At 40.1% G+C, this 26027-nt stretch overlaps 2 protein-coding genes across 3 annotated transcripts in view; both read left to right on the plus strand.

Annotated features, from left to right (window-relative positions):
* The first annotated feature begins 312 nt into the window (after positions 1-312).
* LOC146562293 (uncharacterized) lies at positions 313-13564 on the plus strand. The gene is made up of 7 exons (XM_085293922.1): positions 313-928; positions 8115-8247; positions 8886-9020; positions 9381-10336; positions 10948-11077; positions 12917-13036; positions 13189-13564. The coding sequence occupies exons 1-7, from the start codon at positions 436-438 to the stop codon at positions 13364-13366; spliced, it is 2145 nt and encodes a 714-aa protein (XP_085150048.1). The 5' UTR covers positions 313-435; the 3' UTR covers positions 13367-13564.
* Positions 13565-14632: 1068 nt separating this feature from the next.
* hectd4 (HECT domain containing E3 ubiquitin protein ligase 4) overlaps positions 14633-26027 on the plus strand; it is a 39003-nt gene continuing 27608 nt past the window's right edge. The window contains exons 1-15 of one of the 2 annotated variants that reach the window (XM_085293924.1): positions 14633-15305; positions 18374-18927; positions 21009-21098; positions 21185-21312; positions 22003-22111; positions 23206-23344; positions 23570-23740; positions 23840-24038; positions 24130-24291; positions 24668-24781; positions 24871-25011; positions 25095-25330; positions 25425-25567; positions 25670-25740; positions 25837-25942. In XM_085293924.1, coding sequence (XP_085150050.1) covers positions 15159-15305; positions 18374-18927; positions 21009-21098; positions 21185-21312; positions 22003-22111; positions 23206-23344; positions 23570-23740; positions 23840-24038; positions 24130-24291; positions 24668-24781; positions 24871-25011; positions 25095-25330; positions 25425-25567; positions 25670-25740; positions 25837-25942 — 2510 coding nt within the window. In that variant the 5' untranslated portion in view covers positions 14633-15158. The remainder of the gene's footprint in view (positions 15306-18373; positions 18928-21008; positions 21099-21184; positions 21313-22002; positions 22112-23205; positions 23345-23569; positions 23741-23839; positions 24039-24129; positions 24292-24667; positions 24782-24870; positions 25012-25094; positions 25331-25424; positions 25568-25669; positions 25741-25836; positions 25943-26027) is intronic. The other variant, XM_085293925.1, reaches the window with a different exon arrangement.

The raw sequence follows: 26027 nt of genomic DNA on the forward strand, positions 1-26027 counted from the left end.
GGTGGTAATAAATGGAACAAACATGAAATTTGAAAGGATAAAAACTGAGGTGGACGATTGGACAGTTTATAACCACTTCAACTGTGCTTTATTGATGGAAAAGTATTGTTGGTTTTTCACGTCTAGTTTTATTTAACTATGATAAACTTGCTTCTAAGCGCTTTCTCTTTGAAGGGATCATTTTACCAACGTGTCCTCATCTGGTCTTCACTAGGATAGGTGTACAAGTACACACCCTCAAACGCAAGCACGAAATTGAGTATCAAGTTTCTCAGCATCGGAGGGGCATTATAAAGACCCTATGAACTTCAACCTTACTTCTCGAATGTTTCTTCAGGGACAGATGCCTTTAAGCTGACTGGACTACAAATACACTGTCATCATTTTTAACTTCAGTATCTTAAACCGGACCGACTATAGACCCAATACTTTGAGATGAAAAGCAGATGTGTACTTCAGTTTTTTTACTTCTTATCAGCAATCATTTTATCAAAAGCACAAGATATGGTCGGACCGGGTCTCTACTGTTTTACATCGATTCGTGGTAACGTACAGACGCGTATTTCCTTTCTGCACGAAGACACAGTCGGCGTGCGCTCCTTGTACCTCACCATCTGGTCCCAAGATATGAGACTGGTAACATGCACAGTAAACCTCAGTCCACAGATGACAGAAAGATATCACAGTCTCTGCAAGACAAGCAACACACGTGGTCAAGAGGTAAGCTATGGGTTTAATATCAGCAGCATATTATTGGCGCTGCAGAAAGCCGACTGCGCTCACCTCGAAGCTTCCAGTGCGTCACAGCTCACCATACGCACAAGAACAGATGAGACAGAGAGAAAAGCTCGGAGAAAACGCGCCTGGATCTTCCCAGGCACGTTGTGGTGCGGCAGTGGAAGTACGGCGGACGGATATGAAGAATTAGGTGAGACTGCTGAATTCTGGTTTTCTGACTTTGTGATTAAAACATATTTGGCCTGTTTGAGGTTTTCGAGGACTTTGGCGATAAGAGGAGACAAGTGAGTTGTAGTTCCCTGGTGTTTGTAATCTCCAGCAGTGCTTACAGAAAGCCTCGTGAAAGAAGATTTAAAATCCAAACCTCTCAAGCTGCTTGTCGCTAAAATCACCTCAATTAAAAGAACTAATATCCCTGTCATTTTCTAGACATACCAAAAAGTGTTCTCACTGATAGCAATAAGGATTTAAATTGAAATGAGAATAAAATGAAACTCACTTCGGCTTATATTACTGACCACTATGTCCCAATTAAAGCTACTTCTGGCTTCTCCCTTATTCAAAAGGGGAAACCTATTTCTTTTGCAGAACACAATACAGTCCAAAAATGCTTGTAGTAATTCAGAAATAATGCCATTTCCTAGTTTGTCCAGCAGGGCAGCTCCACTGTGCTGGACCCTGGCAACTTTTAGCTAGGCTGAGATCATTACAGTTTTTCTCAGTTGCTTTGGTGCATTTCTCACAACAGAATTGATCTCTGCACCACTACTAAGGCTCTTCTCAAAACAATTAGTGCAAACCGCAAAACATGGTGGATAACTTGCAAAAGTGAGTCACTTCATCAAAAAGAAAAGTCAGTTGTTCAAAAGCAAGTCAGTAGCTCAAAATAAGTAGTCAATGCTTCAAAAGCAAGTCCCTTAATCAAAACAGATAATATATTCATCAAAAGCAAGTACTTATATCAAAGTGTCAGGGCTGTCACAATTACAAGTCATTACACCAGCACCTTTGGTCACAAAATCAAATGGTTTGAACATGTTCTCATTGTGACGGATTTCTTTGTAGGTGCTTCCCAATGACATGTCAAGTCTGGACAGCATGCATGGCATGTTGAAAACCATAAATTGTAAAGGAAAATTACAGTTTTTCTCAGTCGCTTTGGTGCGTTCCTCAGAACACCATTAACATTTGCACAGCAGTTAGTGCATTTCCCAAAACAATTAGTGCAAACTGCAAAACCTAGTGGATAGCCTGCAAAAGCACGTCACATGCACAGAATTGATTATCCATACCTCAAAAGCAAGTATCCATGTCAATGAAACTGTCAGTGCCATCAAAATGAAAAGTCTTGACACCATCTTTATGAACAAGATAGTCAAATGGCATTGTCATGTTTCCACTATGACAGTTTATAATTTCAGTGTTTCCCATTGCAAAAACAATTGGTGACATCTGAAAATGCTGACGACAGCACTATGGCCTACCTGTACAGCCATCTGAAATGTGCAGTAAAGTCACTGTAGATGTTATGGGAGTCTTGGGAGTAACTGAGACACTGAATACGTACGTTTCACATTTCCATTGTGTAGAAGTGTTTGTAATTACTTTTACAGCTTAACCAGGACAAGACTGAAGTTTTAATTGTCGGTCCTGAGGCTCAGAGAGAGAAACTCTTGTCTAAATTAGAGGCATTTTCACTATGTCCTTCGCTACAAGTGAAAAACCTGGGTGTTATTTTTGACTCTGAGCTTGGTTTTATCCCACATGTTAAATATGTAACCAAAATTGGATTTTATCATCTAAAAAATATAGCCAGAGTCCGCCCTATTCTCTCTCGGGCCAACACGGAGATGCTGATGCATGCTTTTATTACCAGTCGCATTGATTACTGTAATGCCCTGCTCTCTGGTCTTCCTAAGAAGAATATTTCAACTTTACAACTCTTGCAAAACTCGGCAGCTCGTGTGCTGACGAAGACCAGAGGGCGGGCCCACATTACACCGGTTTTAGAATCGCTGCACTGGCTCCCCGTGTGTTTCAGGATCGATTTTAAAGTTCTTTTATTGGTTTTTAAATGTCTTAATGGTCTTGGGCCTTCTTATCTCTCAGATCTGCTTTTACCATATGAACCCTCGCGGACCCTGAGGTCCTCTGGTACTGGCCTTTTGATTGTCCCTAAAGTCAGGACACATACTCACGGAGAGGCAGCTTTTCAGTGGTATGGTCCTCGTCTGTGGAACAGCCTGCCGGAGGAGCTCAGGGCCGCAGAGAACGTACATGTTTTTAAGAACAGGCTCAAGACCCACCTTTTTAATTTAGCTTTTACTTAGCGTTTATTTATTTTATGCTTATTTATTCTATCCTGTTATTCTATTATTAATTTAGGATTTACCTAATATTTTTTGATTTTATTCTTATTCATTTTTTAATCTTCTTACTCTATTTATATTTATATTTATATTGTATCCTGTTCTTATTTATTTTATCATTTTACCCTGTATATATCGTATTGCGTCATATCGCCAGTGTTTCCTCGGAGGGCGCTCTCTGCACCGGGGCTGTTATTGACCGTGGCTGCTGGGTCTCTGGGGTCCTCTCAGCCTGGTTGGGGGGCTCCTTGGCCTCCCTCCTGCTGTGTGCCCAGCCCGGAGGCTGCGGTCTGTGACCGGCTCCCGGTGCAGACCGCTCTCTGTTATAATGTTTCCTCACTTGGCTCATGCGAGCCCAGCCCAATTTTTACTCTTTAAGTGTGCGCGTGTGTGTATGGGTGGGGGTGGGGGGATATATGTGTATTGAGAGTGTGGGGAGTGAGTTGGAGGGTGGGGTGGGCTGCTTTTAACTATGTAAAGCACTTTGTGCTACATTTTTTCTGTATGAAAAGTGCTTTATAAATAAAGATTGATTGATTGATTGATTGATTACAGTTTTTTACAGATGCTAGGACACATTTCTCAATACTTAGGTCACTTTTGCAAAACTCCTCACACAGTGAGCACAACAGAAGTCTATGTGGGCCAAACTGAGGATCAGTTATCATTGTTTTGGCACAAAATGCATTCAATGACTACATCTCTCAAATTTCATGAATTATTTTCTCACTCAGACACAACAACTGCCAAAAATCTTTGTACGTACAGGACATTTTGCATATACTTACATACTGTTTTCAAAACTGTTAAACTTATGGCCAAAACAATAACACAATGCAAAACTTAAAAAGACAGCAAAATTCAACAGCAATATTTTATTGAAACATATTTTAAATCTAAAAATGCAGTTTAACCAGCCACAGCTTATTCTCATTGTAGATGAACATCTACACAGGTGTTACTCCTTCAATTTTTCAACTCCTTCAATTCTGGCATGCCAGAAGATTCTTTCCTAGGTGTATTGCCCTAGATGGCATAAGATGTGATGTGGATGAGAACCTGTGGCCAAATGGAGAAGACCGAGTAGAATAGCATTACTATTGTATGTGTATCAGTGGATGGTGTGTATACAAATTCTTGTATTTTGGGATTACTTAGTGCAAAAAAATAAAAATACATAAACAAATATTAACGAATTCTGCATGATGTCTGATTCATTCCAGTAACATATATTGAAATTCTAAACAGAGATGTGTCCTTGTTTTACACAAGAAAACACTGTGTCATGCTATATGTTGTTAGTGTTTTTTAGGTCATTGTTTTGTGGGTGACAAAGTGTGTTTGTTGGCTGTCAACCTTTGCTAGTGTTCTGGAAGAATGAGTTTATTTGAGACCTGAATAAAGTGTTTTGGTAGTTGTAGTGCATTTTGAATGTGAAATGAACTGCTTTGCCAAGCTGAAGGTCAGTTAGGAGAATTGTGTGAAGAGTTTTGCAAAAGTGACCTAAGTATTGTAAAATGTGTCCTAGCGGCTGTAAAAAACTGTAATCCTACAGAATTGTGCAAAAGAAAAATATGCTACAGTCACTTGTTCACTGTAGAATACATGTAAACATAAAATCACCCATTTGGTAGAGTTGTGCACTAATGTGAACAATAAACAGCACATGTAACAGTACAGTAAATCATTCTGGCACATCCAGACGTTCCTGTCTGTCTGGCCACATATTTTCATCTACATCACAACAGATGTTATCCCTCGCAATGCAGCGAGGAAAGTATCTCCTAGAGTGGCGAATCCATCCTCTGCAGGACCCTGCTGTGATGTCGTCACATGCTGCATCCATGGCTGCTAGCAGGGCCATTTGCTCATGTGGATGCCGGTCATAAACTTTCCACCTCCAGGCAGAGAAAAACTCCTCAATTGGATTAAGGAATGGGGAATATGGAGGGAGATATTCAACCAGAATTCTGTCATGTGCTGCAAACCACTCTCTGACCTGATGGGAGTGGTGAAAACGGACATTATCCCAGACAACAACATACTTGCTGAGTTGGCCTCCACCTCTCTCATTCTCAGGGACTAGGTCCCTGTAAAGAGTGTCTAAAAATGTCAGGAGATGTTGGGTATTGTATGGACCAAGAAGGGGGATATGGGTGAGGACGCCGTTGTCTGAGATGGCTGCACACATGGTAATATTCCCTCCGCGCTGACCAGGGACTTCAGTGGTTGCCCTCTGTCCAATGCGATTCCTTCCACGCCTTCTGCCTTTGGCCAGATTGAAACCTGCCTCATCAACATATATGAATGTGTGCAGTGTTTCCCTGGCTTCCAGCTCCAGTACACGCTTTAGAGAGAGACAGAAATGCAATGTCACAATATGCCTGTGTACAGTAACAAACAGTATGCATGCATTTGGTAAAACACATTGTAGAGTATGTGCTGTGGAATTGCAAGTGTACTGCATGAAACTACGAAGTACTGTAAAACAGTTTGCAGTGCAGAACATAGAAGACCAGCTTTACCTGCACATACTGGTGACGGATCTCCTTCACCCTGTCACTGTTTCGTTCAAATGGCACTTTATACAATTGCTTCATGTGGATTTCATTTTTCTTGAGTACTCTGTCAATTGTTGAAATTGAAACAGATTCAATATTGCCAAATACCGTGTAATTCTCTATGACAGCGCTTTGTATTTCTCTCAGCTTTATTGCATTGTTTGCAATGACCATTGCACAAATGGCTTCTTCTTGCTGTGGGGTAAAAAGGGGCCCTCTTCCGCCTCCGCGAGGTTGTCTTACAATCCTATGTGGTGCAGAGTGAACTTTTTGTGAAATTGCAAATACAGTACAGTAACATGTGATGTGTCTGAGATGGCACAGTACAGTACAGTGTATTACTGTTTGCATACCTGCATACCTAAACTTTCACACGCCTCCTCATGAGTGACAGCTGTAATTCACCTGAGATCAGTTGTTCAATTTCGGAGACATTTCCAGGAAAAATGATACAGAAAGGTATAGGATTTGCTTGACAGATGGCCAATATTTGGCATGTGATAACTAGTTCAACAATTTTGTGTGTGATGACTCAAGCAATGGATGTATGACTATTAGTTTTATTGGGAACGACTATTCAGCATCCATAGGTATGATTACTTTTGACTGACATGACATAAGCAAATGGAAATGTCAGAAAGCAGCAGGGAAATGTATGGAAGCAACTGATTCATGTCCAAAATCATTTGCAGTTTGTTCAGAGGGAGGAGAAATTGCTACTATGATGTGCACAAATGACTGAGTGTTGTGGAGGTTGAACTAATAGTTATGAGAATTTCAATTCTGATCTGAGAAACGCACCAAATCGACTGAGAAAAACTGTAAGCGCAAACATGCTTACAGTAATTGTTACAGGACTATTATTCAAAACTCCTTTCTTTACAGCATTACTGTATTGTACCACAGCACACTATGCCACACCTGGGCCAAGTCTGCGCTTCAGTTACAGTACGTATATATGTAAAGATCTATAAGGTCATGTCCTAATGCAAGTCTCCTGTATGACTATGAAAGTGCAGAGCAAATTAGTTTGTGCTGAATAACTACATTACAGTATGCTCACCTGTTTTCCCAACAAAATGTCTGAATAATAGAACTTACAGTAGTTCTCCCAACATTTGGCTGCACCCTTCGACCAGCCTCGGCCATTGTGAGGCCATGGTTTATCACATGATCCACAAGTGTTGCCCTGATTTCGTCAGGAACGTGTCTATGTGGTTGGCCTCTTCTTACCCGGTTTTGTCCTCCACTGAGCCTCACCCCGCTTCCGCAAGGCTGACGTTCCATGTTCTGCAGTTTTGTAGCTTCAGTATGCACCTCATGCCAATCCTGTCTGTTGGTTTACATTATATATATATACTTGTAGAGTAGGGGATACTGTAACGCGATTCACCTGTGACTGGGTAGAAGAGGCTTTTCATTGGTTGCAAGTAAGAGTAACACACACCAATTTTCATTAGTGTGAGATAAGGTTCACCTGAGAAAAGTAATTTATGGAGATTTTCATGGAAACTCCTTAAAAATAGGGTTTTCAAAATGGGTGTACAAATTGTTTGACAAGATGTTCAACAATTTTGAGTGCACTGACACAAGCAATGAAATGAAGACTATTAGTTGTAAGGACAATGACTATTCAGCCGGTACAAGTATAAATAATTGTGACATTCATGATAAAAGCAAGGAGATAGTGATGAATAGCAAGTCAAAAGTGACCATTCTTTAGATATTTGTACTTACTCAACTGCTTCATGTCCAAAGGCATTTGCCTTTGGACGAAATGAGCATGAAACCGCCACAAGGTTGTGCCAAAACGACTACATGTTGTGGAGGTTGAACTAACTATTGTGCAAAGTTTAATTCTGTTGTGAGAAATGCACCAAAGCAACTGAGAAAAACTGTAAACTGAGATGGTATAGGACAGAACAAAATAGACATTATTTTTATCAAACACTCTTATCAGCACGTATGCAGGTATGACTCCCACATAGGAGTACATCAGATGGCCTCATAGTCGATAACCTTTGCTATGTAAACCTATACTGAGTCAAATCTCAGGCCAGATTGTGCCCTTTGTTTATCATGTTTATCACCCTTAGATGCCAATATAAGAATAATGGATTTCTTTTTGTTTTTTAACTATAAAATGTGATATAGCTGTTTTACCCTCTCCCCAAAATAATCACTCATATACTTAGATTCCAAATATCTAATTAAGAGGTGCTTGATATTTTTATATGATAGTCACATCAAAAAGATGTGGCTCAGGGTTTTGTTTTGTTTTTAATTTAATTGAAAATCTTGTGACCCATACATTTTTAATTTTCAAATAACTGCCTTTGAAGTCTGCAGCTTTTTCTTTCAAATCAGGTATGTGATCTTTTGCTTGAAAAAAAGCTTTGCTTCCAAGCAAAGTGCCCTTTGATGTGTGATTAAATCCTGCACACAGGGATGTTTGAGGGTACAGACAGATGCTGCCGTGAGCACGACCACTGCCTGCAGATCATCCCGGCCTTTACGGTGAATTATGGAGTGTTCAACCGCAACCTCTTCACCGTCTCACACTGTGAGTGTGACCAAAGGTGAGCGTCAGAACACACCCACCGGGCATCTTTAACACAGAGGCAGGATTCCAAGTATTCATCGCCTCAAGGGAAACTCCTGCAACCACTAATTCACTTTCCACCCCCTGACATCTCCACATACTGCCCTGGCTGGCATGGAAAGTCAGGTAAAGGCAGATTTGCTCAAAGGCTGAATTTATCAGTATTAATGCCTTCTTAAACTTCCGACTAATAAACTCGGAGGAAAGTTCCTATCGTGTCATGTTGGCAGGGTGCCAGTAAACGCAAACCGATTTAAGTAGACGAGCCCGGGGCCATGTGACATAACTGTTTATAAAGGGGTAATAAATGCATCACTGCGCTCACCCCTCCAGATAAACTGATTTCAAGAGTGAACACGCTGCTCTGCAGTATTTGGAGGGCATTCCATTCCTTATACATATTATGTATGTGCTGTGATTTTATTTTGTAAAATCATCCAGTCTTGACAAGTCTGTGTGTACTTTTTGGTGTTCATCCCAAAGAAGCACACGGATGTGGTTATAAAATGTTTGGGAATAGTCAAACATGACGAAACACTTGCCATTCGTGTGTTTATTGACTGGACTGCTTTTTGAACTTTGACTCACCTCGTTCTTTTTTCTGCCTCTAACTAGGTTTCGACAGTGCCTTCTGGACGTGAATGATAGCTTTTCTAATATGGTAGGCTACAGCTTCTTCAACATCCTCCGGATTCCCTGCTTTGAGCTCAAGCAGCAGAGGCGGTGCACTGAGATGTACTGGTGGGGGATGTAAGAGAGGCACAGACACTGTTGCTTGATACTTTGACTGCATATTATTAGACACAACAGTTGCTCAGTACCATAGAAAAGGGGTTGTTCTGTGAACAGTGTTGGTATGGTTGCTTTGGAAGCCTGAGTGGCAGATGCACTTCTGCAGCTTGTATTAACATGCCTTAAACTCTGCCAGTAGGTCTTTAATTTCCACTGTGTCACTATCGTTATCTTCCTCAAAAGCTAGGATCTATTTAAGTAAAGTAAGAAAATAAGAAATGATAAGAAATGTGCTGAGCAGAATGTTTTTTTAACGTTTTGAAAATGGTTCTCCTTTACGTTCTTTTGTTGTAACAAGTCTTTGTACTCTCTCTATAGGTGCAAAGTAGCCAAAGAAGCTCCATATGCTGTCTTCAAAAGCCCCCTCCCCTACAACACCTCTGATGCTGAGCAAAAATATGCGGACACTGACACCAACAAGTTACCAAGTAACAAGGAGCAGCATGTAACTCAAAGCCCCCCTCGCAGAAAGTCATCTAAAACTCAGCATCAGTGTAGATTCAGAGACCCACCCAGTGGAGACACTTTCCACCGCAGACGGACAAAAGCAAGAGGATGCAGAAGACGCCATAAACCTCATGGAGCAGCACCTTCACAGTTGCCTCCAACATCAAAGGCACACGCCACTGCTTCGTCAGTGGAAACAGGTCTTTTAAAGATTTCTAAAAGTAGCTTACAGAGTAAAGAAAGCGAGAAAAGCCAGCATATCAAAGTGGGCCTGTCAGATTACTCCACACTGAGACGCCGAGATTCACCACAGCTCAGCTCAAATTCTGATCTGCAGAGTTCATCTACAGCACCATCACCTTTAACACAGATGCCAGAACTTCAGCCGCACCAAACAACAGCCGCAGTGACCAAAACCAACAAAAGTCACAAGGACGTTATCAAGAGAAACGGCTGCTGTGGACACAGGAAGCGTGTGAGGGGTGATGCTTTTCAGTCAGGCTGTGAAAGCTGTTTGGAACGAGAAACAAAATCTCATATGAAAACGACTACGGACAGATTACCAATCAAAGTGACTACACTGGGTGTTGAAAAGACAACAAATACACTCACATCAAACACTTTGATAACGGCTACTTTTGCAACACCCATTGCAGCAAAACTAAAAACAGCAGCCCCGCTTAATAAGGATGATGAGCCACAAAAGCAGGTGCACTCCTATCTGCTAATGAATAACTCAAACCAGGGGCTCACAGGTAGCACCACAGCCCAAAGCACCCATACAGAAAGAAGCCTTAAACAAAGTAAAATGTTGCATAAGATAACAGGTGAGTGCGTACAGCTGCTGACAGGGCTATAGCTGCAAGTTAAGCCATTGATTTTCCTCTTTCTTTAATTTTGAGCATCTGAAATGCAATTTAATATTTTAGTTGCTTTTAAAATTAGTCATTTTTCACTTTGGTTGGAAACATTCATGTTCTTCTGGATCAATCCAAATTATTATATTTAATTTTAATTGTAATATTAATGGGATTGAGTTATTAATTACAAAATATACTCAAGAGGGGAGGTTAGAAAGTATGCAAGGTAGTGAGTTGAATGACTGTCAAGGCTATTTTTATTTGTTAGTATATCAGTTAGTTTTCCACATGAGCAGTTTGATTGTAGCTCAACAGAGAAATGTATGTGTTTAAAGAAGAAGTTCAGGATATTATTCTATTAATAATTACCAGGCTGCTCAGCTGTGTTATTAGCTGTCGTTACCGATGGGACAGAATGCTAATCATCATTGTTGCTGACTACAAATTACAAATGCCAAAAAAAGAGGGCTAATCTTTACTAGAAAATAGCAGCATCAGTAACCAGCAAATATACCCAGTTCTGTAAAGAAATCTGAGTACACTCATAAATATATATGCACATATTTTTGCTCCTGTAGATAGCCAGCTCCTGTGTGAAAGCCTCAAACATCTGGACTACTGTAAATTCAAAATCCCTCCTTTGAAAAAAAGATATGGCCTCCAGAACATGGAGTCGAAGACCGCCTATCACTGTGACTGCACCAGCCGGTAACAATTTTATTTATATGACATAAGTGTTGCATTATGTTTTGCATGTTCTATGTTCACATAATTGTATGTTATACACCTATGCAGCATTCAGGCGTATTCAGGCGGCCTATTTTACAAAGGAAGTTAGCTGCCCCGATCAAAGACTGGACAATGTGTTTTTTAATAAAGGTTTATTAATGATTAAATAATAATAATTATAAATCTGATTTCTACTGGGCCGAAGGTCATTTTACACACAGAAGTTAAAAACCAGGACGTAGGTGAGGAGCAGTATTTCTTCTGCAAGCTGTAGGACTTGACTGGGAGCCAGTGGAGGCACATGAGGGTGGGGGTGATGTGGGAGTTCTGAACATGGCTCAAATAGGCAGACGAGCTAGGACAGCATTTCAGTGGTCCAGGCGGGAGCAGGAGGTGATAAAGGCATGAAATGTAAGGAGGTACTGAGTTTAACCAAATTGCCCCTTAATAAGATTGCCCCCTGTTCTGCTGCTGTTTATGGCTGTAGAACAGATAAATAATCATGAAAAAAATTTACGATGTCAACACATTAAAAAGTAATCCTAGCTTCACAGCTTGGGAATTACTTCATTCACGATTGTTTTATTTAATACACCAGTAATCTTATCCCTGGAATTAGCGTTATGACACCGTCAAATGAGGTTAAGGAAATACGAGCCTTACACAGCTGTGAATTAATTCAACCGAAATCACCCCGATAATCTAATGACTGTAGCAGCGGTATCATTAAAGACCAGTGGAACTATAATATTGGTTAAAATAGGAAACCATCCAAAATAAGTACTGCGTTGCTGTTGCAATACTGGAAATAGCTGTGACTCTGTCTCCATCAGAGTCCACATTTTCTGTGATGGCAGGAGGGACGGCACACTGTAAGATGCATATTTTCCAATACCAAGTATTTGTTTATTTATAAACTAAAAGATTATGGTTTAACTTCAGTTGCAGGCAAGATTCCCTTTGGGTTTACACCAGAAAGGGAATCCTACCCAATGTGGGTGACATGTGGAAAGGGAGCAGCCAAAAAATACTTACCGTGGAAGAGTCTTGAGCCACCACTTATTTCTTTTTGTTTTGTGCCAAGGAATCAAACTTTAATTTTTTTTAAATGGTCTTGAAGAATACTTTTGAGCAGGTGTTGTGACTACATATAACAGAACACTTAGAAAGAATCAATTTTAAGTGGTATCTTTAGACCACTTGTGAGTAACATTTTTCCCATTTCTATTAATGAAAATCTTCAAAGATAACCCAGTTTAGCAGGACTAAAAAAAGCATTTTCGCACCAACAAGATGATTACCAAAGCACTTTTCGCCAAATCTCAACATATTTCCACATGGAGGTTAATTCATGAAATCACAAACACCAAAATGTATGGACAGAATTTGATCCGCCATGCAGTACCCTCTGATTGGTAATGGTTTCATTTGTCATCATGACGATAATCCCAAACACATTGCCAATACAATAAAAGCATGCCTGGATCGAGGTATGTCATTTCTTGTTAGAATAAGGCACAGTGTGCATACATTCATGGTTTTAATATGATATTTGATATGTTTATATTGGATTATGGACTTTGCTGCCTACTACATGGTAGGAATACAGTATTTTTCTTCATAACTATTTATAAAAATGTAATGTTTTTTTTTTAAACCTATATCTCTGAGATCACACGTGGAGAGATATAAATGATATTATTCCCTTTCTGAAATTTTTCTTGCTCTACTGTATGTCTAACTGGTTTCCTACAAGTGATCTTATTGCCTTACATACAAGAATTAACTTGTCACTTGTCCTTTTTGTCAATTTTACAGCTTGGCTGTTCAGATTGAAAGCCTCAAGCGACCAAGCATTCTGCATTCTCTCATGCTGCATTTCGTCTCTCAGCATTGCTTTACACTGCCAAACGAGGAAAAATGCCACGGCAAAAAAAGGTTTTAAGCTCCAATATGCTCATTCGCATTAATCTCTAACACTTTTCGGTTAAAGCAGTACCAGCCCCTTGTCTAATATGTTCACTCAGTTTGCCTGTAACAGATTACTGTGCTGAGTTCTCTTGCTGATATTTTTATGTCTTTTTCCCTAGCTGTTCTAGAGGCTTCACTAAAGCCTCTGACCTACATCAAGTGCTTAAGAAGATAGAGGAAAAAGACTCTGCTGGGGTGCGAATTTCAGGCACTGACAGAAAAAGAGGGATTCCTGTTCGCCTTTATAAGCGATGCCTGAGGCTAGAAAGCAGAGCTGATATTATGACTGTAGAATAAGCTGCTATGTGCAGTAACAATAAATGTTATAAGCTTTAGATTTCACGCAGGCTTTGCTCTTTCTCCCTGATGGTGGAAAATTGCAGCATTTTAAGAAGTAAGGCCCTCGACTAGCAAAGTATGGTCTTATAAATGTAATTACATTCTTATAAATGTAAGTTAGCGTTTGCATGTGGACTTGCAAATGATTGGATTGTGGAATGAAAACATAATTAAATCATTTTATTGTTTCTGTTTGATTTTGAATTGATTTTAAATTCACTCTGTCATCTGCACTGTATATTGTATGACTCAGTGAGGGAAAAAACTAGAATAAAGAGATAAAGATTAAAGCTACAAACCCACCAAATCATGGAAAAGCATTGAGTCAGTAAAGGAAGAATTCAACATTTTAATTATTGTCATGTCTACATTAAAACTTCACAACTTCCTTAGAAAGAACAACAGCTGATTTGCCTTCCCGCATGCAGCAGCTGTAAATCAAAAAATTTAAGTGCTTGAATATTCAGCCACTGGCTCTTTCTTTAGAGGAATAAAAGTCAGTAGAAGCAAGACAGAATGCATGTCTATGAATGAGATGGAGTCAGGTATAACAGTGAAGCTACGAGGAGCCAGTGAAGGTGGACAAGTTTAAATACCTAGGGTCAAGAAGAGAGTGGAGCTGGTTCAGGCTGGTTCAGGGGTGGTTTGTGACAGAAGGATAGCAGCAAGAGTAAAGGGGAAGGTTTACAAGATGGCAGTGAGACCTGCTATGAGGTATGGTTTGGAAACAGTGGCACTGACAAAAAGAAAGAAGGCTGAGCTGAAATGTTAAGACTGTCTTAGAGGGACAGCTTAGATTGGGAGGTCTGGAGACAAAGAGGCAAATCTGACATGGTTTGGACATGTGTAGAGGAGGGCTAGCAGCTATACTGGACAAAATTTGTTGTCTCCAGCCAGGCAGGAGGAAAACAGGAAGACCACAGAGAAAGTTCATGGATGTAGTGAAAGAGCACATTCAAAAGGTTGTTGTGACAGAGGAGGATGTTAGGGTTAGGGTGTGATAGAGGCAGATGGCACTAATAATAATAATAATAATAATAATAATAATAATAATAATAATAATAATAATACATTGATTTTTTTTAAAGATCTTTAAATTAAATAATAAATGTGCCTTTGTCATTTCACAGCTGTGATAAGATGTGGTTTTAGATACCAAAATAAATGACTTTAGACAGCTTTTATTTTAGCACGCGGTGCATTCTGGGAGCGGTTAGTTGGCCTTGGAAACATGGCGTCGCACTGACAGCTTGGTGACTCTCATTATCTTCTCCAGGCACTGACAGATACCGGGCCATTAGTAGAGCTGCTTGCAGTCGGGTTGTAGCCGTGAAATGAGAGTACTACAGGTTCACTTTGCGTCTTGAAAAGACTGTCGTTTAGACGGTGCGACGCAATAACGGATTTAGCACGGCTGTCACGCCCACTCTGCTCGGTAACGCTATAACGATACCGTACGGTAAGTTAGCTCCGCTTCAGCTAACTGAGCCAGACAGCTAGCAGCCGCTGTTAGCATGACCAGAGCACCCATGTAATGTAAAGAACACCTGCCACTACAACTCGCCCGCTGACTGGCACTCGTCAAGTTAGCTTGTCTCCCTTGTCAAACACTACCATTAGATAAGACCTCGGCGCTGACGGCCGTTATGTTATTGTGAGTCGCTATCAGGCTAGCTAGGGCGTTTCTGTCATTCTGTCACTGAATTTTTAATGTTCGACCCCTTTGGCTACGCTGTCGGAGGGGAGAGCGATGGGCTCCGGGGCTGTGGATTCGTCCCAGTGGCTTTCGGTGAAGGAGGAGACCATTTTTCTCCACGACGGTCTCATTCGGGTCACAGATCTGGCCGAACTGCCCAGTGAAATTGGAGTATCGGAGCAGGGGGACACCGAACAAGAGGTGGGTAAAAGCCATCGCTCTTTTTTCCAGCTCAGTTTCTCTCTCACACACACACATGCAAACAAACATAAAGAGCTGTATACAGGAACATTTGTGTATATATGAGATCAGTGTGTCTTTTTGTTTATTTAATGTAAGAATTAGTTTTGACTGTCACCTGAAACACACCCTCCGTAATAACGGTAGTGCAGACGTTTGCAAGTTTCCTGTCCTGCTAAATTTACCATCAAGGTAACCGAGAGCCGTGTCAACTCAATTCCTGCCCCTTCCTTCAAAATATAACCTATTACAAACATGGTAAATTTCATTTCTAAAATCTCTAATGTTACGTAGTGTCTTTCTTCTAGTATATTAATGTGGAAGTCATATTGATTTGGTACTTAATATTGTACTCAGTGTTGAGCTAATATGTCAATTAGAGGTGTACTTCAGGTATCAAGCTACACAGCTCCTACTTTTTTTCACTTAAACACATGCATGTATGCCTTTATTTTTCCTGACTAGATCTTGGCTTATTTAGTGCATAGTAAACAGATTTAGTCTTTGTAAAGGTGACATAGCTGCTCTTTCCTTGAGAAGTGTTTTTATGGTCATTGTCAAACGCAGGGGAAAAACAGTTCTCATCTCTCCTGCTCTGAATCTTGTTCTCGAAGCACAAAACAAGCTATGTTTTGCAGACTCTATTGTTTACCAAATGTTTAAGCTTTTAAAACGACTTTTATTTTGAAAGTCTCATCCCATAACCGGAAGAATCAATGTTGTTAGATGACCAGAAACTTTACAGTGATTCTGATGGAAACAACCGAGCTAACACCGCATATTTACATACTCGATATTTCCCTACTGTGCCTTGTTTTGAATCTAGCAGGATCCACCAGACCGTGGAGAATATTTGCGGCAGTCTTCATGTCACATGTTCATGAGCTGGGGTCTAATTTGTGCTCGGAGTTGCTTGTTGATGAGTAGTAGACTAACAGACAGTGATGGTTACTGGCTTTAAACAAGCAAACTTCATGATAAAGTGGGAATAGTTATGAATTGTGTGCTGAACTTAACCTTTACAAGAGTTCATACTTGCATTTCAAGGCTTTCACTTACAGATGCTTTAAAGCATATTTCTGTGTTACACCTTAATGCAGCTGTTTTTCTTAGCTTTATAGTGTACATATTTATTATTGCAATCTGCACTATTCTTACAAAATATCAGTTTTACATCTATCTATCTATCTATCTATCTATCTATCTATCTATCTATCTATCTATCTATCTATCTATCTATCTATCTATCTATAACATTTTAATTAAAATGTATGTTTCCAAATTCCTTGCTTAGATCTTTTGGATCTGAAAAAAAAGATCAATAAACTGAATATTTGTTTATATGATGTTATCTTTACTCTTGTACTAATAGCCACAAAACAGGTTTGTTTTTGTGAATGTTTAATTACAGTCACAATGGGCTAGGCTTATATGAAGAAAGGCCACCAAATCAAACTCATGAATCTGTACATGCAGCTTTTATGTTTTCTGTTAGTTCAAACTATGTCCCAAATAGCTGCATTACCAGTTTATCCTTGATCACCTGGTTTTGGGGTAGGCCTTGGTAGGCACCAAAACTTTTCAAATACAGAATAGTCTCTGCATAGTGGAAGAAGCAGTTTATTAGCACAATTCCACACACCATGTTCTTAACACTAGAGGTGCCTGTGTTAGAAACACAACATTTCCAGAGCCTTTCTTTACTACTGAGTTCTCAGGATTCCAGTTTGGAAAATGTTTGTAAGAGTAGAATGCTTAAACTGAGGACTCGGTAAAGCTTCAAAGCAAAACTTTACTTTACTGTAAAATAACCATTCATAATGACCTACAGCAGGGTTTCTTATGATGGACATTTTATGGTAATAAATTCTTCAACTTCCATATTAATTATGAATTAGCACTGATACTGAAAAAAAGAGTATGGTTACATAATGTATAGCGTGATTCATCCTTAACATAAAATGCTAAAACGTGTGTTTTATCAAGCAAAGCCAAAATAGATGAGCTATGTGTAGTAATGCGAACTTTGTATTTATAGTGGGTAGTCCCACTAAATGGTACTAAAACATAAAATAAGAAGACATTCTTGCGTCACTGTTAGGCTCTCAGTTTGTTTGTTTATTTATTCTTGGTAACATTCAGATCCTCCACATTTAAGGCATGTGTCCAGTTTTAAGACTGGCTCGGTCATTCAGTGCCGTTATCGTAGGTGTTGTGATGCTGACTATTTTTATCCGCTTGCAGCAGTTTTTGCAGAGCAAGGTGAAGGCCCAGCATCCAGCTATGGGGTGTTACTGTAACATAAGCAGCGTTTCTGAAATTGAATCAATACAAATTGTGCCTGCTAAATGCTATAATGGATTTTTTTTTTCTAGTCCATGATTCATGTGTAATCAATATCTGAAATGCTGCCTAAGTGCACATGAGGCACATTGTTTCACTTGTGATAGGATATGTGCTTTGCTATCTCTGACCATTACTGCGTAGTCCAAAGACTTGGAAAAACAAGAGCTCCTTCTGTGGAAATGATTCGTAGCTAACTAGGGAAATGCTTTATGACCAGATCTTCATAAACCAAATGTATTTCATAAGTCATGTATATACCCCACTTTTGAATGGCGGCGTTTTACATAAGAACAAGATTTTTCGTATTGTTTTTTTTTAAAATTGCCAAATTGAAAAAGATTTTAACATCTTGCTGTTTTTGCAAATAATTCTTAGTTTTTCGCCAGTAAAATTTGGATGTCACTTGTGTGTAACACAGCTGTGTTATTTAAATTTACGTCAGTAAGAATAAAATTCCTCACTGCTCTCCTCTTTTCTTCCATAGTGTCTTTTCTGTATTCTGATTAAAAGTTTCTGCTGATAAGGAAGATTTCATTTGTTTGTAGCCAGCATTGCCAGGAAACAAAAGACTGTCTCCCATCTCTAAATAATACACTGTTTATTGTTTTCTAAAATGGTCAAGAAAAAAGTGAACAGTTTAATACCTGATTTTTTTCCTCTCTCCCACTACCTTTGCCCTATAGATTCTAACATTTGAGACCAAGAATCCGGTAGAGCTTGCCGAGCGTCTGCGTGCTGTCTGTGGGAATCAGAGCAATGCATATGCCCGTCTGCTGGAGTATCGTCTCAATGCCCTGCGTGGCCTGTGGGGGGCGCAGCGGCAGCTGGCCCTGGAGGAGCAGCAGGAGCGAGAAGGGACTGGAGGGGCTGATGAGGAGACCTTGGCCTTGCTCAAAAGACAAGGTCTGCTCCAGCAACCCGAGCAGGCGCCCTTCACTTCCCGTGTCGGCCTGTTGCTGGTCTTTCCCCTTTTACAGTCCCAAACTCGCAGTGACCCAGCACTCTGCGGTGTCACAGCAGAGGTACTGCTAGCTTGCCTCCGGGACTGCCAGCCGCTGAGCCTTAGCAAAGAGCCCGCTGACTGCCTCAATGGCCTGGAGGGACTGCTATGCTCCTGGCTAGAAGATGGTGCCCAGGAGTCAGGCCCAGTGCATGGACACACTCAGCCGCAGATCCTACAAACGCACAGACAGAGGGAAAACGCTGCTGCTGCACTCGTGGCACTTGCCTGTGCCAGGTGAGACCATCCGTTCCTCCTTGCTGTTCTACCTGCATCCTTCTTAGGATCATTCTGTTTTTGTCTTGTCTTGTCATTTACCATTTGTCTTGTAGACAGTGTGCTGTACTAATGGTATTCACTGAATGATTACATACAAGATCTCATTGAAGTGCAAAACCTGTGAAAATAAGCTATCAAGAAAAAACAATACTCTTCTTAAGTGGCAATTTTTGTTATCAGGCAATAACATTAAATTATTAACTTTTTTTCTTAAGAACCACACAACGCACTGTGGTAATCTTGCTTTGATATTTGTAATGTAAGATAAAGAAGTAGTTGAGATTTTGGTATGATTTTAAGCTTATGGATATGAACAGACTTTTTGGCTCCATGAACTTGTAGTCAGAACTACACTCTGTTGAAGTAAGATAGTAGTGCTGTTGGAAAACAATACTTCTTTTTTTCTTCTTAGTTTCAGTCATTGTTATTAACTTCATTAGGCAGCACAGGGGGGCCTTGTGTGTAGGAGATAATTCGTGGCAGCTGCTTTCTAAATACTGATGTTTGGATTAGATGAGGGCTCTGCCTGAGAATAGCATGCAGAAAGCAGGACAGGGCGATTGACTTTAAATTTACCAGGTTTTTACCTGCACTATTTTCACATATGTCCACATCGGTTTCAGTAAACTTCACACAGAGTTTGTACAAGGGAGATAAAATGTAAAAGACATTTAAATGGATAGTTCTACATGTACTCACATCAGGTATTGTCTAGAAACATTCAGGAAAACAGCTTTAATGAAGCTGTTTTGCTCTTCATTGTGCCTTGTTCATTCTCTAGAACTCTTCGAAAATATATCAAGACTTTACCTTGTTTGGTGTTTTGATTGGATAGTGGGGAGCTCTGTCTTACATTCTGGTTCATAATCTCCCACAGGTGTTCATTTGATTTGAGATCTGGTGAAACTTCTGACTCATATAAGTTACATACTTTCATTCAGTGTTCCTTTGTACCCTATTGATGTGGAGGCATTGTTATCCTAGAAAAGACTGCTCACCTCAACACACATAAACACAGAAATATTATATTATAGGCTAAATGTGATAACTCAGAGCACCTTTATTATGATTTAAAGTGACCTTTTCCTTTCAGGGGACAGGTGGACCCAAACAATGCTTGTAAATTGCGCCGTTACCCTTACCCTTTCAACTTGTCAGACATATTCATGTATTCTTGCGTGCAAAGAACAGAAGCAAGCACACAAAAATATATCTGAAGAAGCTAATCTTTAATCTGGTTTGTTTGTTTTTTAGTTTTTCTGCACAGATGAGCAGAATATCCTTGTTTGTTTAGTTTTTGTATTTGTGCCTGAGCTCAAGCTTCTGTTGGTGACAGCTGATCTTGACTTGTCAAAACCAGAACTCTCCACTCTTTGTTCACCTTCTGTTGAGGCAGAGAGCTCTTTGTTGTGGGGGAACTATCTAGCCCTGATGCTTTTTCACCCAGCAGTGGAAGCTAATTAAAGGGCTATCAGCTTTAACCACCCTCTCTCCCCCCCTCCACCTCATCTGGAGTTGGTTAGTAAATTCTCTGTATAGGAGGGCTATGTAAGCAAATGGACTGCACAGGATGTTGATATCAGCTGTTTAGATGTTTACATAGTATGGCATTGCGGGGTTCACTTTCATGAGGCTTGCATTGATGGTGTCTCTCGGTCTTAGTTGTTGATTTTAATACTCCCAGTAGCACTATTAAATGTTATTATAAACATACGAGTGATAATTTCATAGCTTAACCCTTTCTCTGGTACAAGCATTGGGTTTTAGTTGATTTCGTAGACTGTTTTTAGAATTAAAATACACACACCTGAACGTGGTCCATAAGTTAATTAATTCTTGACTGAGTAAAATCTGTAAAAGTTAAGAAGATTGCTCAATGTGGCATAATCTCTTTTAAATTTTTTAAATTTACATCAGATCCTGCCCATAATTCATGCCAAGTTATTATTCCTCTTGCGGCTCCAGGAAAGATTAACAATGAGTTTTCACTTGTGTTTCACGTTGAGCTCTCTTGAATAATCTGCCAAACTCATTTCTAGGGGATCCCTGAAGACCTTCATCCACACAGTTCACCTGCTGCAGAAACAAACTGATCTGGGCCACCTCCCTGTGTCAGACGTACTGTACAGGTGAGGGAAACTGTTTTGATTTAACTGAAAGACAATGCCTAATAACTTCCCCAACATGTAACTACATTATATTTCTCCTGTTCAAGACTTTTGCTCCTGGAAGGAGGCCCGGGGTCTCCATCCTGCCTCTTGGGGGGAAAACACTGTGTTTCCTGGGGTTTTGAGGACATGCTGCCCACACCAGATAATTCTGCTGGAGGAGCAGAGAGTAAAGGTAGAAAACAATTTCAGAAAAAGTTTTTGTGATACTTAAAATGAAAAGATATAAATAATATGCAGCCATGGTTGAAAGTTTTTAGTTCTCTGGAATGTAAGTTGTGGAAAAGATGCTCCTTGTCTCACTTGCCATCATAATACTTCCTTCCTGTTTTATTTATTCACTGAACTTGTTTGAAATGCATCTTAAATCCAAGCAATTATCAAGGGTGGAAAGACCATTGTTCCTCTTTGGGTTTCATTCGATGTCACATATAGAGAAAACATTTTGTCTTGAGTTGAAACTAAAGATCTTAAGTGGATAAAAGAGAGGAAGTGGAGTGATGTCTCTCTGTCTCACAGATGACTATCTGACGTGTGATGGAAGCTGAACAGGGCATACTGTACATCTATTTTTATTGAGCCATAAAGTAAATCTGAGCATTTATTTTTCAAGCTAAATGGATCTGTTCATTTTAAGTCTTTTTTTTTTATTTATTTTTTTTATCAGATCTCTGAAGACATCACTATTTCTGAATTTGCAAAAGTCTGCAAAACAAAGACTTGGTCCACTTTTTTTGCATCCTAATTCTCTTGCCTGGTTTTGTCCACTCTTTTGTTGATCCCTGCCCCTACAGGTTATTCAGCTGTCTTTGATGTTTCTTTCATTTACCTCCTACTGAATTCCATTGGTGCCTGTGTTTTGCAGATACTGACCTGGGACGCTGTCTAGCCACAGATGGGCTATATCTATATACCACTAACTCCTCTGGGAGAGGACTCAGCAAGCTTGGCTCTGGTTTACATGGGACATTGAGGTAATGTGACACTACCTCTAGCCTCCATTCCTCTCTCTTCAGCATTCAGAGAACAGAGGGAAGAAAGAATGAAGCAAAAAAAAAAATCACAAAAAATACTTGTGCACTGAAAGGGATTATTTCCTAGACATTTAAAAAACATTTCCTATTGTATATAGTTATATTCTCTCATGTTACTGATTTATTTGGTTTATTTAATTTAATGATATTGTAACGAATTGCATACTTTGCTGAAAACTAGATCCTCAAATAATGTTTTTTAGAGCTGATTGAGCCCAGAATTTGTCCAGAGACATTATGAGGGTATACATGCATTATTGGTCAGCCAGCTTCTCAAGGGCAAAGCACACTGTGACCTTACAAAACAGATATTTGGATTTCAACTGCAACGTAAATGGTTGTAATTCTAGCTATTGTTTGCAAAGCAGCTTGTATGAAAGAAGTAGCACGCATCAGGCCAGGGTATTGCTAACTGCATGCTTTAAGTATCTTTGGGGGTTTTTGTTATTTGTTTTTGGGGGGTTTTTTAATCGGTCTCAGAAATATTACCTTAAAAAGCTAAAATTCCCATTTGAGAATTTGATTTAAATTAGAGTTAAAGACAGATGCTTTGAGTGCCGCCTTGCAAAAAGAGACAGAGTTGCAGTAAGCTGCTTGTGTCCTGATGGGAATTTGTACTGACGCTGATTAACCCATGCTGCTCGTCTCACATTTTCTCTTCTTACTGTGGCTATTCACAGCAACACTCAGTATGACAAGTAGCTTCCCAACAGTTAGACAATATGCTGTCAATAACTTGTCAAAGTCTACTCTCATTAAGGTCAACAAAGCAAAGTGACTGCATTAAAAAGAAGGAAGGCACACTGTCAGTTTTTATACGATCAACACATACCGTACATTTCTGGATTCTTATTGATTGTAAGGTTTGATTTAATTTGTGGTAGCTACAGGATTTGACCAAAAACTCACAGTTGAGTGACAAATTAAACAATAAACCAACAAAATGTTTTAGTGAGCTGCCTGAGCATCTTTAGTATGACTTGGAATAAACTCCAAATGCAGACCAAAGGAATCAGTGCTATGTGTTTGTATAGGGGATTTGTGTATTGTCGAAATGAAGAGTTGGAGCCCGGCTGGGTGGTGTTCAGCAGCGGCCGCCTCCTCCACCGTCCCTCATCCTTTGATGCCAAGCCACATCAGCTGTGCCAGGTCATTGATCCATTCACCCTCCAGGTACTGTCTACTTTCATTACTCTATTTTAAGATGTATGTGGACTTATTCTGTAAATTCTGTAGATGGGATGTATAATCTCAACAGATCATGAAGTTCTTAGTGGGAGAATGTTTTTCTTTATTCATCGCAGGTACAAAGGACACAGAGGGGTACTGTTTAATTTGGTATCTCAAAATTCAAGTATAACTAATACCTAAGGCTAATTTTCACTCTTTTCTCTTCAGGTGTGCCAGATTGTGCCCATGCCAGCCCATCACTTCCCCGTGGGCAGCAGCATGACCACACTGCACCTCTGCTCAGACGGAACCTATCTGTACTGGGTGTGGTCCCCAGCCAGCCTCAATGAGAAAACACAGAAAGGCCACTCTGTCTTCATGGATGTCTTTCACTTGTCGGTGAGTATCTCGTGCCCTGCAATATAGTCTCAGCAGTATTTATTTTGTCTGTGTCTTCATTAAATCTTTGATGTCTTCTCTCTCCTATACATGGTGCAGACACAGACAGGGTTGTGTGTTGCAGACATCTTGCAGGAGAGGGTTATCCTTACTCGCAAAGAAGGCGAGTCCTCCAAGTGCTTGAATGAACTTCTCTTAAGTCGAATGTCACGCTTCCGGGCCTCCCATTCTGCCACATTGGCTGCTCTCACAGGCTCTGCAATCACCAACACTGTCAAAGAGGAGCAGTCTGGTAATGGTAGAGAAACTATAAATATCCAAAGTTCATACATGCTGTGATTCATTTGGATGATGTGGTTTTTAAAATATTTTGTTGAATCCTTTTGTAGCGGTCAATACTAGCTGTGGACTCCCTCTAAAGACTCTGAGAAGGACCCCGATGTATGTTTGTGGCACCTATCTGGTAATGCTGGTTTCACCTCCTGGTGTATCTGGGAGCTCTGCCACACGCTCCTTGTTTGGAGGTACCAGCAGCCTCTCCTCACTTAAAAGTAAGCGCATGCAAACACATGCACAGGCTCACTGCTAAATCCTGATTATGTTGAGTTTTTTGTCACTTGTTTTTTGGTTACTTTTTATTTATTTTATTTTTAATTTTAGAAAGTCTGACACTAAGCTTACTAGCTGCCTGTAGATATTCTGTATAAATCTGATTAAATCTGATGTTCCAAATAAGTATTAAGCATCATTTATGACAGTGGCTAATTGCTGGTGAATACACAGCATTTAAAATAGTAACATCTTGATGGGTTAATGAGTTAATGTTAATGGTTAATGAGAATTTTGGGAATGCCCCACCCCCCACTGCTTTGTATCATAATTTAAGTCATGAGTTTATTAACTATTGCTCTTATGTTTTTCGTTCAGTTTTGGCCTCCAGTCTGGTCTTTAACCTGGCTGATGGTCAGTTCAGCAGTCGCGCAGACCTCATTGATGCTCCTGGCAGTTCTTTAGGCAGGGGAGCCCAGGTGGCAGGGCTGGGTGAGCTGAAAACTTGTCACATTTTACTTCTACTTACGTGCGGCAAATAGTCACGCACTGCATAACTTTTACTTCTGCATTCTTTGAAGGAGCGTGTTATGATGCACTGAACAACTTGATCTGGACCTGCTCCAGTGATTACATAGATCAGTGGTGCAACCCCGGGAACCAAGCCTTTCATCATGTGTGCCATAGACTCGGTGTCAGCCACGTCATCAAAGAACCCAAAGGTAGGTGATGTAAACAACAAGTGGCTTGTTTTATAAGATTAAATCATAAAAGTGACAGATCTGCATAATTTGTCCTTTAACAGAGGAGACTGTGGCCACTGGCGAGGTGATCAACCAGCTGCTTCATCATGTAGGTGCTATGTGTATCCACCAGCTCAACTTGCTGGCAGCCAGCAGCAACAGTTTGCCCTTGGGGGCCTTACTGGGAAAACAACACCCCATTGAGGCCCGTCACTTCAGCAGCATCTGTGACATTATGGAAAAGGCCATGGTCAATGGTGACACCTGCATCATCCACTGTATCTTAGTTGTGTTTCAGGTGATTTTTGGGTGCAGCTGAATTTTGCCAAAAAAACCTTTAGCATTTTCTGTGTGATTCTAACGTTGTTGTGTATATTTTCTACCATTTACAGGTAGTGTTTAGGTTTTTCAATCCTCAGTCAGAGCAGAATAGGGAGAGTGTGCGCCGTGCAGGACTCCTACTGTGGCAGCTGCTCATGGCTCCAGTGGACCAGATAGGAGCAGAAATTCAGAGAGAAGTCTGCTTGGCTATTAGGTAAGTTACAATTACTCAAAGACAGAAGTAATGGTTGGATTTGTGATCATGATTTCATTTTAATGAACCTTTTTTTTTTTTTTTACTACCTCTTCTCTGTAGCTCAGGCCTCAATATTTTGTATCAGGGGGAGGCTGAACTCAACAAACTACTGAAACTGGTTCTAACCGAAGGTGATTGGCAGCTCAGGCTTTAATTTAAGTGACACCTCCTGTATTTTATTCTCATTATTTCTCACATGGTGTATGTTTTTTACCTTTAATATTCAGGTGAAAGAAACCGTGGATTGTCTCAACTTCGGGATGTCATCCTTACAAATTTGGCAGAACAGTTGCAGAAGAATAGATTTGGAAGTGAAGAGGATGACCACTACAGGCAAGTGGCAGCCTTGTGGCAACAATACTATCTTTTCTCTTTAGATCTGTGTTTGTTTAAAGTTGTGGAAATCTGTCTTCTTTTA

Source organism: Mchenga conophoros, linkage group LG12, assembly GCF_057382185.1.
Source record: "Mchenga conophoros isolate Kocher_MC1m ecotype Shallow Benthic linkage group LG12, M_conophoros_male_GT1.1, whole genome shotgun sequence".
NCBI lineage: Eukaryota > Metazoa > Chordata > Actinopteri > Cichliformes > Cichlidae > Mchenga > Mchenga conophoros.